The sequence below is a fragment of the Amblyomma mixtum genome, chromosome 2, assembly GCF_055824585.1.
Source record: "Amblyomma mixtum isolate Tamu chromosome 2, ASM5582458v1, whole genome shotgun sequence".
Lineage (NCBI taxonomy): Eukaryota > Metazoa > Arthropoda > Arachnida > Ixodida > Ixodidae > Amblyomma > Amblyomma mixtum.
The window spans coordinates 79,084,878-79,101,059 of NC_143013.1; the positions used below are offsets into that span (position 1 = coordinate 79,084,878).

Sequence of the window (16,182 nt, forward strand, 5' to 3'; positions counted from 1 at the left end):
ACCTTGCTCCCTTCCCGTACGGCGCGTTTCGGGTGTCCGCGGATATAGTGCCTAGAATATACTCTATACCGCGGAGATGAGACAATTACTGCGCCATTTCCTTTCCTCAAAAACCAATCAAAAACAAACATAATTTGGCACCTATAAATAAAAAATAAAAGAAATCTACCTCCAATAAATAAAAGAAGAAAGAGAGGACGTCGGGCGCTAAAGCGCTCTGCTTTTTATTTTCCGTATTTTTTGGTACAAATTCTAGCTTTAAGTGCCAAAACAATTAATACTCCACTCCTAGCACATGAGTGCGTTTGTTCCGCTATGCACCCTGGCCAATACCCCGCCGTGGGTGCGTGCCATTAAGCCTGAGGGCATCATCATCATCATCATCAAGCGCGCTTGCAGCGCGTTGCGTTCCGAACGCGGCGTGCATCAGAAGCAGCAGCACCGGCGGCAGAGACAGTGGTGCCAGTTGCACAGGAGACGCAGTCCACGTCGACATGGCTGACAACTGGGCGAGCTCCCGCAGCAGCTCGGACTCTGAGCCGGCGGCAGCCTGCATGGGGCAGCCGGCGGCAGGCGCTTTGTACGCCCACAGCGGCGCCCTGGCCTGCAGCGGCTCATCCTGGGCGAGACGGTGCAACTCGGCGAGCTGCTCGGCCAGAACGCGACCCTCCACGGAGACGCCCAAGCTGCTGCCTGTGCTGCTTCATACCGGGACCAGAAGCCGCCGGTTCAATACGCACATGTTCGGATCCCCTCGCAGGTATTGCTGATACATTTCTATCCTACATGGGCTGCTTGAGTTGCCCACATTGTCCGTGCAGTAACGGGGGAACGACCTGTACTGAGGCGTTAGGAACGCGCTGGACGCTCGCGCCCCCTCTACGCTGTAAGAAATAAGCTAGGGGAAGCAACGAACTCGTGCTGTATTGCAGGTCATTTGCTCACGCGATGCGCAGAAGGTTGCACAGACATCGCAGAGCACACGGGTGCATTTACGTTTGGTTTGTGGGGGTTTACCACCCCAAAGTGACTCGGGCTATGAGGGACGCCGTAGTGAAGGGCTCGGGAAATTTCGACCACCTGGGATTCCGTAACGTGCACTGACGTCGCACAGTACACGGGCAACTAGAATTTCGCCTCATCTAAATTCGACCGCCGTGGCAGGGATCGAACGCGTCTTTCGGGTCTGCAGCTGAGCGCCATAACCACCGAGCCACCGCGGCGTTTCGCCTCCATCGAAACGCATCCGCCATGGCAGCGCTGCAACATGCTATCGCGTTACTCCTAAAGGGCCGCAGCGGTGGCTCAGTGGTTATGGTACTCGGCTTCTGACCCGAAAGACGCGGGTTCGATCCCGGCGGCGGCGTTCGAATTTCGATGGAGGCGAAATTCTAGAGGCCCGTGTACGGTGCGATGTCAGTGCACGTTAAAGAACCCCAGGTAGTCGAAATTTCCGGAGCCCTGAGTTATTTTTGGGCGTTAAACCCCATACACCAACCAACTACTCCTAAAGGTGAAGCGTAAGCGTCCTCCAAGCCCCGCCGCGGTGGCTCAGTGGTTATGGCGCTCGGCTGATGACCCGAAAGACGCGGGTTCGATCCCGGCCACGGCGGTCGAATTTCGATGAGGCGAAATTCTGGAGGCCCGTGTACGGTGCGATGTCAGTGCACGTTAAAGAACCCCAGGTGGTCAAAATTTCCGCAGCCCTTCACTACGGCGTCCCTCATAGCCTGAGTTGCTTTTGGACGTTAAACCCCAATAAACCAAACCAATCAAATTCTTTTATAATCTGCTTCGCTGTAGTTGCTGCGTGACCTTCGTGGGACACCAGAAGGCATCCGACCGATGTAGGACAATTTGGCTTGGTTTGGTTAGGTTTTGTGGGGACGGACTTGCCTTCAGGCTTCCGCTTTAAGGATGTGCCAAAGCTTCAGTCCGGAGGTGTATGAAGGCTTGTGAAGGAGTGCGAAGTCAGCTCGTGTGTTGCCCTTCTTTCTGTCGTCCGTGTTCGTTGCGCTTCTGTGCCTCTTAACCAAGGTATCCGACGAATAGCCGTCTCGAAAACCATACCCGCCGTGGTGGCTCAGTGGTTAGGACGCTCCGCTATTGAGCCGGAGTACCCGGGTTCGAACCCGACCGCGGCAGCAGCGTTTCCATGGAGGCGAAACGCAAAAGGCACCCGTGTGCTGTGCGATGTCAGTGCATGTTGAAGGTCCCCTAGGTGGTCGAAATTATTCCGGAGACCTCCACTACGGCACCTCCTCTTTCCTTCCTTTCAGTACCCCTTTATCCTTTCTCTTATGGCGTTGTTCAAGTGTCCACCGAGATATGTGAGATAGTTACTGCGCCATTTCCTTTCCCAAAAACCAATTAAATCATACACGTAGAAGGGCGTCGCACAAAAAATGGCGAGAGTTTTATAATCATGACTGTGTTCTATGCTGTGTGTGAGGGTCTGATTTTACAGTTGAACTCTACCTACGAGGGTGCCTTTCCAACCACCCGTGCCGCTCAAAAGACAAATGTATAGATGTATTCTTGCCCTGATCCAGCCCTAAGAGGCTTGCGCAGCAGCCGCAATGTGTCAACCATTGCTTTAAAATGTTAAATGAACTTCTCCGGCGCACCTCCAGTGGGTAGTTTCGATTCTTAGCAAAGCCACCGCGTTTTGAAGTATGAATAATGCAATCGCTGCTCATCGCCGTTTATAGTGAGATATTCATGCACCTTAAAAATGGTTGCAGTTTAGTTCATCTAAGCGTGGTTATATTCAAGTGAAAGGTTTTGTTATGCTTGGTTGCGCTGTGTTTAAACCAGGTTAGGGTCATAAAGACGAACACATGTTTTGAATTGTTTTTTTAATTCCTCCTACAGACGCGGCATCACATGCGCAGCAACGTTACTAGAACCAACTCTTGGTTCTAGTAACGTTGATGCGCAGGGCATGAAAGTGGGTTCTGCAAGAATGCCGGTGCACTTCGATGCGTTCGGTGAAACGCTGGTTGCGTTCGATGCTACACCCGTTCGCCGAGAGCCAAAGCTCCCGGCCGGGCAAGAAGTGACGTGGCATGTCACGTGGCTGCCACGCCACCACTTGGTCAAATTCGGCGCCGATGACCTTGGTGTGTTGACTAGGCCAGTAAGGCTTTCGCTTTAAAAATTTACATGGTCGAAACACCCCGAGCCTGTGACCATGCATCCCATAGCATGTGTGTAGGCGGTCGAATTTCGATGGGGACGAAATTCTAGAGGGCCGTGCACTGTGCGATGTCAGTGCACGTTAAAGAACCCCAGGTGGTCGAAATTTCCGGAGCCCTCCACTACGGCGTCCCTCACAGCCTAAGTTGCTTTGGGACGTTGAACCCCTGTAAACTAAACTAAAAACTATTTCTTTTTCTGAAACATGCATTAATATAAATTATGCCGTTTCAAAGCCTTTTTCATATGTGGAAGTAAACACCTTGTCTTTTTTTACATGCGCAGGAACGCGGATTGGTCCTTCGCCTTCGTCAAGCGAGCTGGCCTGGATCGGAACAAGCCCTAATGCAATTGATGCGTACGCGGCGTAGAAGCTTCCGCCAAGTCGGTCTCCAACGCCAGCCTACCTTTTCTCTCTGGCTGGGACAAAGGGGCATGCAGGAAGTACGCGGCGACGATTTAACCGGCCGTCAACCGATATTAAAGCGAATTTCTATCGATTTGTGTGATATGGCTGGAAGCAACACCACCGTCTGTGTGTTATCAACCTTGTCGAAGACGCACTGTTCGACCGTGCCATCGAGTCGATGGCCTGGAAACTCAGTAATCACTTTACCGTAGAGTCTTCGTCGAGCGTCTAAAAAGCACAGCCGCCTTGGTGACGCCAGGCATACAACTCTAAGAAAGCAGCCTTGCTAGCCTCGAGTGGTTTATGGCTCAATACTACTTGATGTGGCTTGAGGCCTGCTAGGTGTTTCGCTTGGCCTATCCGGAAACTATCACCTGTTGATTTCATTTGATTCAGGGGTGTTGAACGTCCAAAAGCTACTTAGGCTATGTGTGTCCGCCGCGGTGGCTCAGTGGTTGTGGCGCTCGGCCGCTGACCCAAAAGACTCGGGTTCGATCCCAGCCACGGCAGTCGAATTTCTATGGAGGCGAAATTTGGAGGCCCATGTGCTGTGCGATGTCAGTGCACGTTAAAGTTGTCGAAATTTCCGGAGCCCTTCAATACGGCGTCCCTCATACCCTGAGCCGCTTTGGGATGTTAAACCCCATAAAAAAAAAAAAAAGGCTATGAGGGACGCTGTAGTGTAGGGCTTCGAAAATTTCTACCACCTGGGGTTCTTTAACGTGCATTAACGTCGCACAGTGCACGGGCCTCCAGAATTTCGTCTCCATCAAAATTCGACCGTCACGGCCGGGATTGAACCCGCGTCTTACCGGGTCAGCAGCCGAGCGCCATAACCACTGAGCCACCGCGGCGGCTTGTGGTGCCAGATTACCTTAGATCTGTCACATTACTGGCGAATAAGCCAAACGGATTTTATGTGGTTTAATGTCAGAAATTTGTAAGCGGGCCAAAAGTGGTATTTGTGACATTTGTAAGAATATTCGTAGTTTTACTCCGAGCACATTTAGAGAGCGTTCATTCTGAATTTCCAGAGCCCTTCCCTGCGGCGTCCCTCATAGCCAAAGTCGCTTTGGGACGTTAAACCTCCATAAACCCATTCTGGTATTTCAGCATAGGGACAAAACAAAATATGACATCGATACAGTGTGTTCGAAATATTTTTAGGGCACCTTTTTTTTTTGCTAAAGGACAGTGCCATCGCAGTGCTTTGCTCTGCAATGGCCACTCCCGGACCAAAGACTTTGCGGATGCCATTGCGAAACTTTACTGAAACGACTTCTGGGCACTATTACTCAACCAGTACTTAATCTTGGCAGGGAGATTCTCCGTCGAACCATTGGTACAAGTCTAGCACCCCGACCTCCTTCGGGGCTCTCGTCTACCTGCTGGGACTGAACACAGATGCGGGAGGCTGTGACGCTTAGCCTGGGTCTTCGCGTGGTAACCGAGCTATGAGCTGACCGAGAAATCTGCAATGGCAACGCAATCTGCAATGCTAATGGTGCTTCTTTCGTCAGCACGCCAAATTTGAAATTTTGCGAAATCGCAAAACAGACGTTTTCCACGTCTTGTGATATACGATTTTTTAAGCATGATATGCTTTTAGCTCCCGTTGTCGGCAGTGTGGTGACGTCACGCCGAGACCCAGAGCCAACATCCGGGCACTGAATTCCACTCATTCGGGCACTGAAACGAGAGCATCCGGGCACCGTACGAGATTTAACGAGACTCCCTATGCCCTCCTACAGGACCGGCATACAAGCGCCGGTAGCTTCACGCCGAACGGGTGGTGGCGTTCCTCCCTTCCTGTACGGTGCTGTACGGGTGTCCACTGAAATGACAAGAGAATTACTGCGCAATTTCCTTTCCTCAAAAAGCGTCGCGTTCAAAGGGCAAGGCATCGCGCCGAACGGGTGGTGGCGTTCCGTGGACTGCCTGGCAGCGCTACAACACGCTGTCGCGTTCCACTCCTAAAGGCGTAGCTTGAGCGTCATTAATTAGCAGTTAATTAGTATTTAGTCATTAATCAGTGATTAGTCACTAATTAGTAATCTGTTATTACTTCGTCATCAATTGTGTGTGACGTAATCCAGTGGTGACGTCACCAGTGTCACATAGGGTCGCATAGGTAAAGTGGTGCGGAAAACGCTTTCGCCTCTACGCACTTGACAGTTTCGAACGCGCTGCATATGTATTCTTCTCAGGCCTGCGTCTCGTCGTGTCCGCGTAAGCTTCTGCATCGTCCTGCATTTCAATGCCGCCACCGTCTCAGCTGCTTAAGCCGAGCAATGGAGCCTGATGAAAGGAGAGGTAGGAAGCGTCTTGCGGAAAGCGTTCGCTTTGCGAGTGATACGCCACAGAAGAAGACTGCTCGCCCCTGCCGACAACGCCATGATTATGCGGCCGCTATGTGTTACGCCCGTAAACATTTCATGCTTACTCTACTCTCGGTTACGGTAGAGGCAGAGATTTTTTTTCAACTGGGTACCGTTTATACAGAATCTTTCGGAATAAAAGTTCGGTGTCCTGTTCGGTGTCATGTTCGGTGTCGTGTTCGGCGTCATGTTCGGTGTCATGTTGGGTGACATGTTTGGCGTCATGTTCGGCCTCAGGTTCACCCCGGTTTCCGGACGGTGTTCACTTGAGTTTGCTGATATTGGGAGCTAAAAGTATCTAATACTTCACAACGCCTTGAGTCGCTGTCATTAAGCCCTGGACGCCAGTGTATAAAAGAAGATGTTCATCTGTCGCAGCGCACCGATAGGACGCTCCTCTATGATATAGCTGTCGACTTTATTAGTAGGCGACTGAGTGCTCCGCTATATAGGAGGTTTTTTGAAGAAAAATACAGCGCTGTTTTTCAAAACTGTTCATTCCTGTAAGTCGACACATTTGCCCATCAATGCAAATATCAGAACATACCCAAACAATTTATTTCATACTCATGCACTGCACTTCACATGAATGACTTAGCGAAATTCGGAGGTCATGGGTTCGGATCTCACCGGAGGCATGTGGCTTCTGCTTTCTGCTGCCCTTACGAAAATTTCCTTAGAGATTGTCCATAGACTTTCGTCTATAAAGTCTATAGACATTATATATACAAATCCGATAGACTAGTATATAGGCAATACAAATCTATAGGCAGTCTGTAGGCAATACAAATCTATAGGCAGTATATAGACAATCTGTAGATTTATGGTCATACACATTTAGTAGACTTCTGTATAGACAGACTATAGGCTATGAATACACAAACGGAAATGAGTCTATAAAAAGTCAAAAGACAGACTATAGACCATTTTTATAAGGGACGTGGATGATGATGGCCTATTTACCTATTTTTATATTTATCTATTACCTATTTATCTCGCATAGATGAACACCACAGATTAAAAAAAAACATCCCCTATGGACTTTGGTTTCAGTGACTATTTAGCTTCCGTCTTGTACGCCATAACGAGCCCCTCTTTTCCCTTTCGTTGTCTGCTCTACATGGGTACATATGACAACGGTGCTTGCATCCCACTCACACTCCGGAGAAAATCAAAGAGCTTTCATAGAGCTTTCACATGCAGTTCAAGCAGAATCAGACGCGAGTCCAGTGCAAGTCCGGGAGCATGTCCTTTTCCGGCCCGACGCAGCTCAGCCACAGTATTCATGTGAAAGTGTGTGTGTGTGTGTGTGTGTGTGTGTGTGTGTGTGCGTGCGTGTGTGTGTGTGTGTGTGTGTGTGCGTGTGTGTGTGCGTGTGTGTGTGTGTGTGTGTGTGTGTGTGTGTGTGTGTGTGTGTGTGTGTGTGTGTGTGTGTGTGTGTGTGTGTGTGTGTGTGTGTGTGTGTGTGTGTGTGTGTGTGTGTGTGTGTGTGTGTGTGTGTGTGTGTGTGTGTGTGTGTGTGTGTGTGTGTGTGTGTGTGTGTGTGTGTGTGTGTGTGTGTGTGTGTGTGTGTGTGTGTGTGTGTGTGTGTGTGTGTGTGTGTGTGTGTGTGTGTGTGTGTGTGTGTGTGTGTGTGTGTGTGTGTGTGTGTGTGTGTGTGTGTGTGTGTGTGTGTGTGTGTGTGTGTGTGTGTGTGTGTGTGTGTGTGTGTGTGTGTGTGTGTGTGTGTGTGCGCGTGGCTGTGTGTGTGTGTCGTCACCACAATCGAATGTCCTTAGTGGTGTTTCGCTTTAGCGAAGGGATATACAGAGTCAGGGGCAAGGAGAAGCAGATGAAACTTAGCTAGGACTTACACTTAATCGACTTCTGAGGGTACCGCATCCCTCGACTCCCACTACACGTTGCTGCTTGAGAGATACCCCGAGACGCTGTCGTCGGCACACGTTGAACATTTAAACGCTCAACTCTGCGCTTTAATAAACCAGCAGCAGCAAGATTACACTAATTGCTCCCTGTTGCCGTCATTTGCTGTTGTTTCTCTTACTCAGTGTAGTTGCAACAAAATTTCACTTAACTGAAAGGCGAGGACACCCCACGAGCCAAACCAAACACCATAAGAGTCTGCTTTTCTTAGCTCTCCGCTGAACTGGTTGTGGCCTCCGCGCCCTGTGGCCCGACTGCTCCTGTGCAGAATATGGGCGGCGACGGGTTGACGCTCATTTAGAACCCCCCACACCTCTTCCTAAGCCACCTGCCCTACGCCTATCTCTCCCTTAAAAAAAAAATCAGAAGAAACTTCGTTTCGTTTTCAAGGCACCGTTATTTCTACCTTTCTGCGCGAGGCGGAAATGCATTCGTATACGCACGCCACCATTCGAGCGTGCGACGGGCAAACCTCGCAGCCCCAGAAGGCGCAGTCACACAGCCAGGCGTGTTCTCTCTACCAGCGAGCGCAGCGCTCGCGAAATGACTGACAGAGCAGCGCGGCCGGCGTTGCCGTGCGTGGTGCGCTGTGCACAAGGGCGTGTGGGGGGCGCAGGGCAGTCACGAGAAGATGCGTGCAAGGAAAGAAGCTGTAGGGGGACATAGACAGAGAGTGGGATAGGATAAGACGGTTTTTTTTTTTTTTTAATATAATAAATACTTTATTCACACCAAAGAAACAATACAAGACGCGGACGCGCCAAAGCCTCAATTGGGCTTGTAGGGCGCCGTCCGGCAGCAGCAACAACCTGTGTTACCAAATCAATTCATTGTTTTGTGTACTACATTAAAACATATGCACTAGAGCTGTTCAAGCTCGGCAATAGCATCACGTAACTGTCCGCGAGTGTTCAAGTTGAAAACATTATCAGGCATCTCATTGAATATACATGGGATATAATATGACCTCATAGACATACCAAAATGAGTTCGCACTGCAGGGACAATATATCGAGAAACTTTTCTTAATGGGATTGGTTTAACGTTGTGGAACCGAAATTCAGAGTTCCAGAAATATCTGAGTACAGTGACTTGTTTGAACACAATGTCAAAGGAAGGCAGACCTGAAGAAAGGAATACACTTTGCTGTTTATGGGGTATTGAATAGATGACACTCTTAGCCATATTCTTGAGAATACGGTTTATCCTATTTTTCCATGTTGCAGAACAGTTGAAGAAACAGCACATGCCATATCTCAGCAGAGAATACCCCAAAGACTGTGCAATTAAACGTCTTATGGCAAATGGCAGGTAGGCCCTTAGAGCATAGAGCAAGCATGCGACGCCTCTAAGCTTCTTACTGAGGTGTGCCATGTGCGTGTTCCAGGATAAATCACTGTCAAAGTAAATGCCAAGGTATTTCACGGACGGAACACATGTAATGGGGTAGCAAGAACATGCAGTGCAACTGGAGCTGTGCAAAAAAACCGCAGCGTTTTTCGGGATTGGCTTGTGTGCATTTTTAAAGCACACTAGATGAGTTTTTTGGGGGTTTATATCAATCAGGTTACATTGAAACCAATCATATAGATTAGTAGCGTCCTGTTGAAGTTGACGGAGTGCGCAAGAAAAATCTGTATTAGATGAGATGAGGAGGGTGTCATCTGCATATTGATAAATCTGTGATGAAGTTATAATGCTGGGGAGGTCATTAACATAGAGATTAAATAAGAGGGGTGATAAGACGGATCCCTGGGGAACACCACTATATAAGTCTATAGTTCTGCTTTGCACAGGTCCAAGTTCCACCATTTGAGATCGCTGAGACACATAATTTCTTAGTAACATTTGAAAAGGACCACGAAAACCATAGCAAAACAACTTTTCACAGAGAATATCATGGTGAACAGTATTAAATGCCTTCCTGACATCAAGAAAGAGACCAAATGCCACTTCATTTTGATCAAAACTAGAATGAACGGAATCCGACATCTTTTCTAATAACGTTTGGGTACCAGAACCAGCAACAAATCCGTATTGATGTGGGCTAAGCACGTTATGCCTCAGCAAAAATGCTGACATTGTACATAAGACGTGTTTTTCTAAAATTTGTGATATACACGACACGATAGATATTGGGCGATAATTCGTGATATCATTTCTTTTGCCACCCTTGTAAAGTGGTATAACACGCGCTTGTTTAAGAGAGCATGGTAAGAAGCCACTTTCAATCATATCATTTAGCATAAAAAGAAGGACACACTTCAAGCTTTGGAAGTTTCTGGAAAGGTCGCTGATAAATATTCCATCAATTCCAGCCGATTTGTTATGCCGTAGACTGGAGATTATGCTGAAAAGATCTGGCTCTGTTATGTGTGGAAGAAATGCTGAGTCAATCACAGAAGAAGGAAGTAACGGCGAACGTGATGTGGCACGGGCAATGCGCTGTTCTTTAGAAAAAAAGTTATTAAAATCATTTGCCAAAGAGGATGTCAAGTGACCAAAACTATGCTCTATTGCGTCCTTGACCGGTCTACGCTGACGCCCGCGCAGTTCGTTCACGATAGCCCAAGTTTTGGCCACGTCATGGTGGCAATTGCGAAACTGGCTAGCATAGTAACGCCTTTTAGAGGACCGAAGAAGAGCGGTTACTTTGTTCCTAGCAGCCCGAAATTCATTTCGTAAGTTTGCATTTTTTGGTGAAGCGCGACATTTTGACCACAGCGCTTCTTTGCATCTAATGGCTGCGAGAATGTCAGCTGTAAGCCAGAAGCAATTATTATTTCGTTTTTTGGCAATGATACTTTTTTTGCAGGATTCTTTTAAATTTTTAAGAACCAAAACAAAGTTATCGTAGGCGGTATCTTTGTTATTTCGTGATATAAATGAGTTCCAGTCGAAGGATGACACCTTACTGTCAAATAGTTTTCGATCTAGTATAGTCATAACACACCTGCTATCATTAGGTTTCTGTGCAGAATCGACCTTAGCAAAGTGGCATAGCGTAAAGTAATGATCCGCTAATTTCTTTCGAATGACAGCTGCCATAACATAAGACAAGTCCGACGCGCGTACGTTAACGTGGTCTATGCAAGTTTTACACAAACTGTTGTTTACGATCTCTTCTCTAGTAGGATCTGAAAGTAGTGTTTCTATACCATGATCCGCAAGGGCATTTAGGTAGCTTTGTGCAGATGCTCTCTCAGGCTTTAACAGATCAATATTCAAGTCACCCATTATGCATAGGTTACCTTGGCTAAACCTTTGCTTACAAACGTCATGCAATGCTGTGATAAAATTAGCCACGTTTCCAGACGGTGGTCGGTATATGATAAGGAGATGACTCGAAATGTTGCTGTACGAAATTTCAAATCCCATTGCCTCTGCAGCGTTGATGGAGATGTTGATATTGGAAACCGATAATGAATCCTTGAAGAAAACAGCAATTCCTCCACCCTTACCCATTTGGCGGGTAAGGAAATGCTCCGTATAACCCGGAAGCTTGAACATGCAGGTAATATTGTCAGCAATATTTACCTCTGTGAAAGCAAATACGTCTACTACTTGGTAAAGGTCTTGTGCGATTACCAGAAATTGATTCCAATGTTTTCGAATGCTTCTAATGTTAATGTGAAGAATAGTAAGAGAACTCAAAGAAACTGGATGGAATGATTGGAAACAGACGTCAAAACTTGAAAAAGAAGCCATAGCAGTAATAGTGAATTTCCCTACGTCATTTTGTCAATGTCTGAAAGAGACGCGATTTTGATAACGGAAGCCCCCACTTCTTTTCTGGCGAAAACTTTGCCATTCTTGACCCAGACAAATTTGAAAGACTTTTCCTTTCCTCGGATTCGAGCTTTCCAGAACAGCTCACTGTTCATACGGGTCAAGTTTTCATTGAAGAAAACGGAGGAGAGCTTGTGGGACTCATTTAGCGTCCTAAGTTTGCTTTTTACCTGCAGCCATTTCTCCCGTAAGCTCGGGGACGAAAACCTGACCATTACGACCGGAATCTTCCCTTGTCTCGATGATAGACGGTGCAAGGAGGCTATCTCAGATTGGTTGAAGTCACGTACTTCAAGTGTTTCAGCCATCTGCGCAACTTCAGCCCGCAGGTCTTCCTGTGGCTGAACTGGCAGTCCGCTTATCTCTAGATTGGACAGACGGCTGTACTGTTCACTTTCATTGAGTTCCCACTGAATTCGGTGAATCATCGAAGCCTGTTCGTCAATAGTCCCTTCTAGAAATGCAACCTTTTGCTCAAGCGTCTTTGTTGCCTGCACGGCATCGTTGCAAGTCGCAAGGAGCGTGTCGTATTTGGATGCCAAGAATTCTACTGATGTTTGAACCTCAGTAACTGTCGTTTGCAGGCCTTGAATTGTCATGACAAGCTTCTCGAGTTGCGCCGGCAGAGCCAGGAGGCTATCTATGCTTATCTTCAGTTCAGAAACAACCATCAATTTTTCTTCCAACGCAGCCACTTTTTTAAAAACGTCCGATGGTTCTTCAGTTGGCTTATCATTGGATTTCACGGGAAGTGACTCCCCGCGACACACGCGACATCGCCATTTTTCACGTTTTCCTGGTCCCATGGATGAAAATGTATTCTCGGAAAGACCGGAGCAGTCACCGAGATGGTGCCCAATGCTACATTCGCAGCAAACAGTTCGTTTTCCATCTGTAGGTAGAGCCTCATTACAAACCCCACAACGTGCCATTGTGAACAGCCGAGAGTAATATTAGCAGGTGTAGCAAAGCACACGGTATGACAAGGTACAAATTGCACAGATTGCAGTCGGCGGCATAACGAGACAAAAGGCTAGTGATGAGTTTTCAGCAATGCTCACCTGTCGTACACAAAGATTGCAGTCAGTTCGCAGCAAAAGGTTGCCGCCGACTGCGAAGGTGAACCAGGTGAACCACGGTTTTATAGCTGTCTAGCGGCAGCAGTGCCGCCTCCAGGAAGCCTGGCAGTGATGGTCCTTCCGGTCACGCTGTCCCGAAGTGGACTGATTTGCTGCGCCGAGCTGTCCAGTTCTTCCACGATATGCGCAGGATAATGGTATCAGGTGGCCGTCGGAAGCAGTTACCTGTCGTACACAAAGATTGCAGTCAGTTCGCAGCAAAAGGTTGCCGCCGACTGCGAAGGTGAACCAGGTGAACCACGGTTTTATAGCTGTCTAGCGGCAGCAGTGCCGCCTCCAGGAAGCCTGGCAGTGATGGTCCTTCCGGTCACGCTGTCCCGAAGTGGACTGATTTGCTGCGCCGAGCTGTCCAGTTCTTCCACGATATGCGCAGGATAATGGTATCAGGTGGCCGTCGGAAGCAGTTACCTGTCGTACACAAAGATTGCAGTCAGTTCGCAGCAAAAGGTTGCCGCCGACTGCCTTAAAATCTTAAAAGCCATCACTGCATGATCAGCACCAGGAAGCGAGAGCCAGAAATAGAACGAAGTCAGAGTAACAGGGCGTGCGGGGTTTCGGGTAGGCCGTATTTTTGAGCGTCTACGCCCAAAGAATAGGAGACGAGCCTCTGCATGCAGGAGTGCCTGTGGACGCCTGCTCAATTAAATGCAGCAAAAACTCGCGACAGAGGATACAAAGGAAACTCCCGGACTTGCAATGCCTGAGTCTGAGCAAAGTCATAGCGGTATACGTGTAACGCCCGCCTCCCTCCCGCTCCCGCCTCTCCCTTAAGAGTTGGAGCCCTCTCTAGGATTAAGCTTGGATTAGGCGAATCTGAGAGAAAGCGTTATACTTCCATGTTGCACTTTATGTGGCTGTTATTATGCTTATTGGTTAACGGTTCTGTCTGTTCTCTGGGATCCTTGGGATTGGAGGCTTGCAGGCGCTAACAGTTTGTAAACAGATACTTTTTGTCCCGGGAGAGCTTGCCAGTATCTTGCCTATAGTTATACCGTACCCCCTACCTCTACTGCGCACCCCGTGGTTATTAACGTTGGCCTTGATTGCCTGTTGCTTGGGTCCGATTCCTCACTCGAAGCGAATATCGGTTCTGCAGCGAGATTCTGAATTCGTATCCTTTTCCTCTTACCTCTGACTATGTGCTTCTTCCTTAACACTTTTTTCCCATTCGATATTCAAATATAGGTTAATTATAGCCCTCACCAGCCTTTGGTAGCTGCTTCTCACTTTTCCTATAGCAACTCGACATCCTGCACGATGCCAGGATGCACATTATGAAGTCTCTCTGATTTTCAGTATTCGCAGTCGGGGTCTTCCAAGCCCATTTACGCTTCTCCCGTTTGTAGAAGAAGGCATTAATTATTCGCAGATTATTTCTGCCTGCAAATTGTACTAATAGCTCCCCCCCCCCCCCCCCCCCCCCCCAGCATCGCTACATGAAACCTAGTTTGCCGTAGTCCACTGCTGCCTATTCGTCATCCTGTTTCTTGTCTGCCTTGCATTAAAGTCGCCATCAGCAGAGCGTTTCGTAGAACCTTTTTGACCACCTCGTCTTCATGACTATATGTATATAGGTGGGCAGACCTGGACAGCCTTCAACTTGTACTTATAATTAAGTTTATTTACCATGACTGGCACCTCGTCATTAATGTTTCGTCGACGACTTCCGCTACGTCGTCATTGATACAGAATATTAATACTTCTATAGTACCAGGCAGCCAACATTTGCGCACTCTGTTTGGCCAATAATGAGCGGACTTGACTCATTTTCCTGTTTTTTTCCGCAGCACATGCCGCAGTTATTTGATCTTTCGACTCGCTTCCCGGCCCTTTTTATGACTGAAAATTAACAGGAAGCAGACTGTATATCTGCTGTATATTTACTGATTTCGCAAAAACCTGCTGTAGCGGGGCACTAAGACGCCTACTAATAAAGTCCAGAGCTATAAAATAGACCTGCCTATCTACCCATTGTCACCAGGGAAGAAAAAAAAAGAGGAATATACGGGCGTTCCGCGCCCTATCGGTGCGATGCAATAGATAACTGTGCATCGTGTTCTATATACACTGGTGTTCATTACATCGTGGTAATGCAAGCTACTGAAGGTGTTGCAAAGCATTAAATATTTTTATCTTCAATACCGGCAAACTCAGGCGAACATCGTCAGGAATCCGGGGCGAACCTGAGGCCGAACATGACACTGAACATGACGCCGAATATGATGTCGAACTTTGAGTCCGAAATATTCCGCATAAATGGTATCCAATGGAAAAAAAAAATCCGCACAATAGCCACAAGAGAGATTCGAACTAGTGCCGGCGCAAGCAGGGCAGCTTGATTTCCCGATTCCACCCTTCTGTTGTCGCCGCACTTTTTCTTTTCCTCCAAGGCATTTATTTAACGCTTTTATGTACAATAACTGGGTGTAAGTACAGATGCTATTTACAAAGAGGTGCAGTGGTGACCAGTGCATCCCCTAACATTACGGGACATATATATACAGGCGGCACGTAGGATTAGACACAAAAGAGCCTCTTCGCAACGGCGCACTGACAACCGGTCCGGTGGAAAATCACTTTCGTCACAGACATCTTTCAACTTGAGCATTGTGTGGATAAAGTGCGTTTTTTGGGGGAACAATGCGTTCAACACTGCAATCCAGCATGCGCGCTATTTCCAACAAAGTGGAAAATCATGTCTAAATGTTCTTGATTTTGGCGGTTGCAGTGAGATACCGTACATTGGGGAAACTTGAAAAGAAGTCCGTTTGCAGTTTTCCTTGTAGGATGCCACAAGAAAAAATTGCACCTTTACACTTAATAAAAAAGTGCTCGATGTTTTCCCGTACATAACATGGACGACAGTTAACAGGACAGATACAGAGTCGGATAGAAAGGTTCCTTTCTTGTGCAGCCGATTCTGGCAGGCAGAGCTTCAGTGTGCAGATTAAAAAAAAAAAAGGTTTAGTGCAAGGAGAAACCGGTCATAGCCACAACATCTTGCGCTGTTTCAAAGTTAGAACATTTATTAGAGTATAAAGACGGGCTAGTCAGTCTTGGTAATTCGAATGAATTTTTTGGGCGCAAAATTATGCAGGACGTCAGAAAGAGACACACACAGTACAAACGCCTACATCCTGTCTATTTTGCGCTGAAAAAAATGCACTCAATTGGCAGCCTCTCCTGGTATGCGTTTTAAAGCATCGTCATCGCCATGCTTCATCTCTAACTCCTGTGCCTCCAAATATCAGTAGCCATTAGCTCTGCCACCGTGGCCGTTAAGATGAGTTAAGACATAGACAGCATCGCTTATGTCGCACACGGCTGCTTTCTCTCTCTCTCTCTC

General features: G+C 47.6%; 1 protein-coding gene across 1 annotated transcript; it reads left to right on the forward strand.

Moving 5' to 3' along the window:
• Window positions 1-344: 344 nt before the first annotated feature.
• LOC149359832 (uncharacterized) lies at window positions 345-3,698 on the forward strand. Its single transcript, XM_089571942.1, has 2 exons — window positions 345-760; window positions 3,484-3,698. Exons 1-2 carry the CDS (start codon window positions 495-497, stop codon window positions 3,542-3,544), a joined length of 327 nt encoding a protein of 108 aa, XP_089428068.1. The 5' UTR covers window positions 345-494; the 3' UTR covers window positions 3,545-3,698.
• Window positions 3,699-16,182: the final 12,484 nt, after the last annotated feature.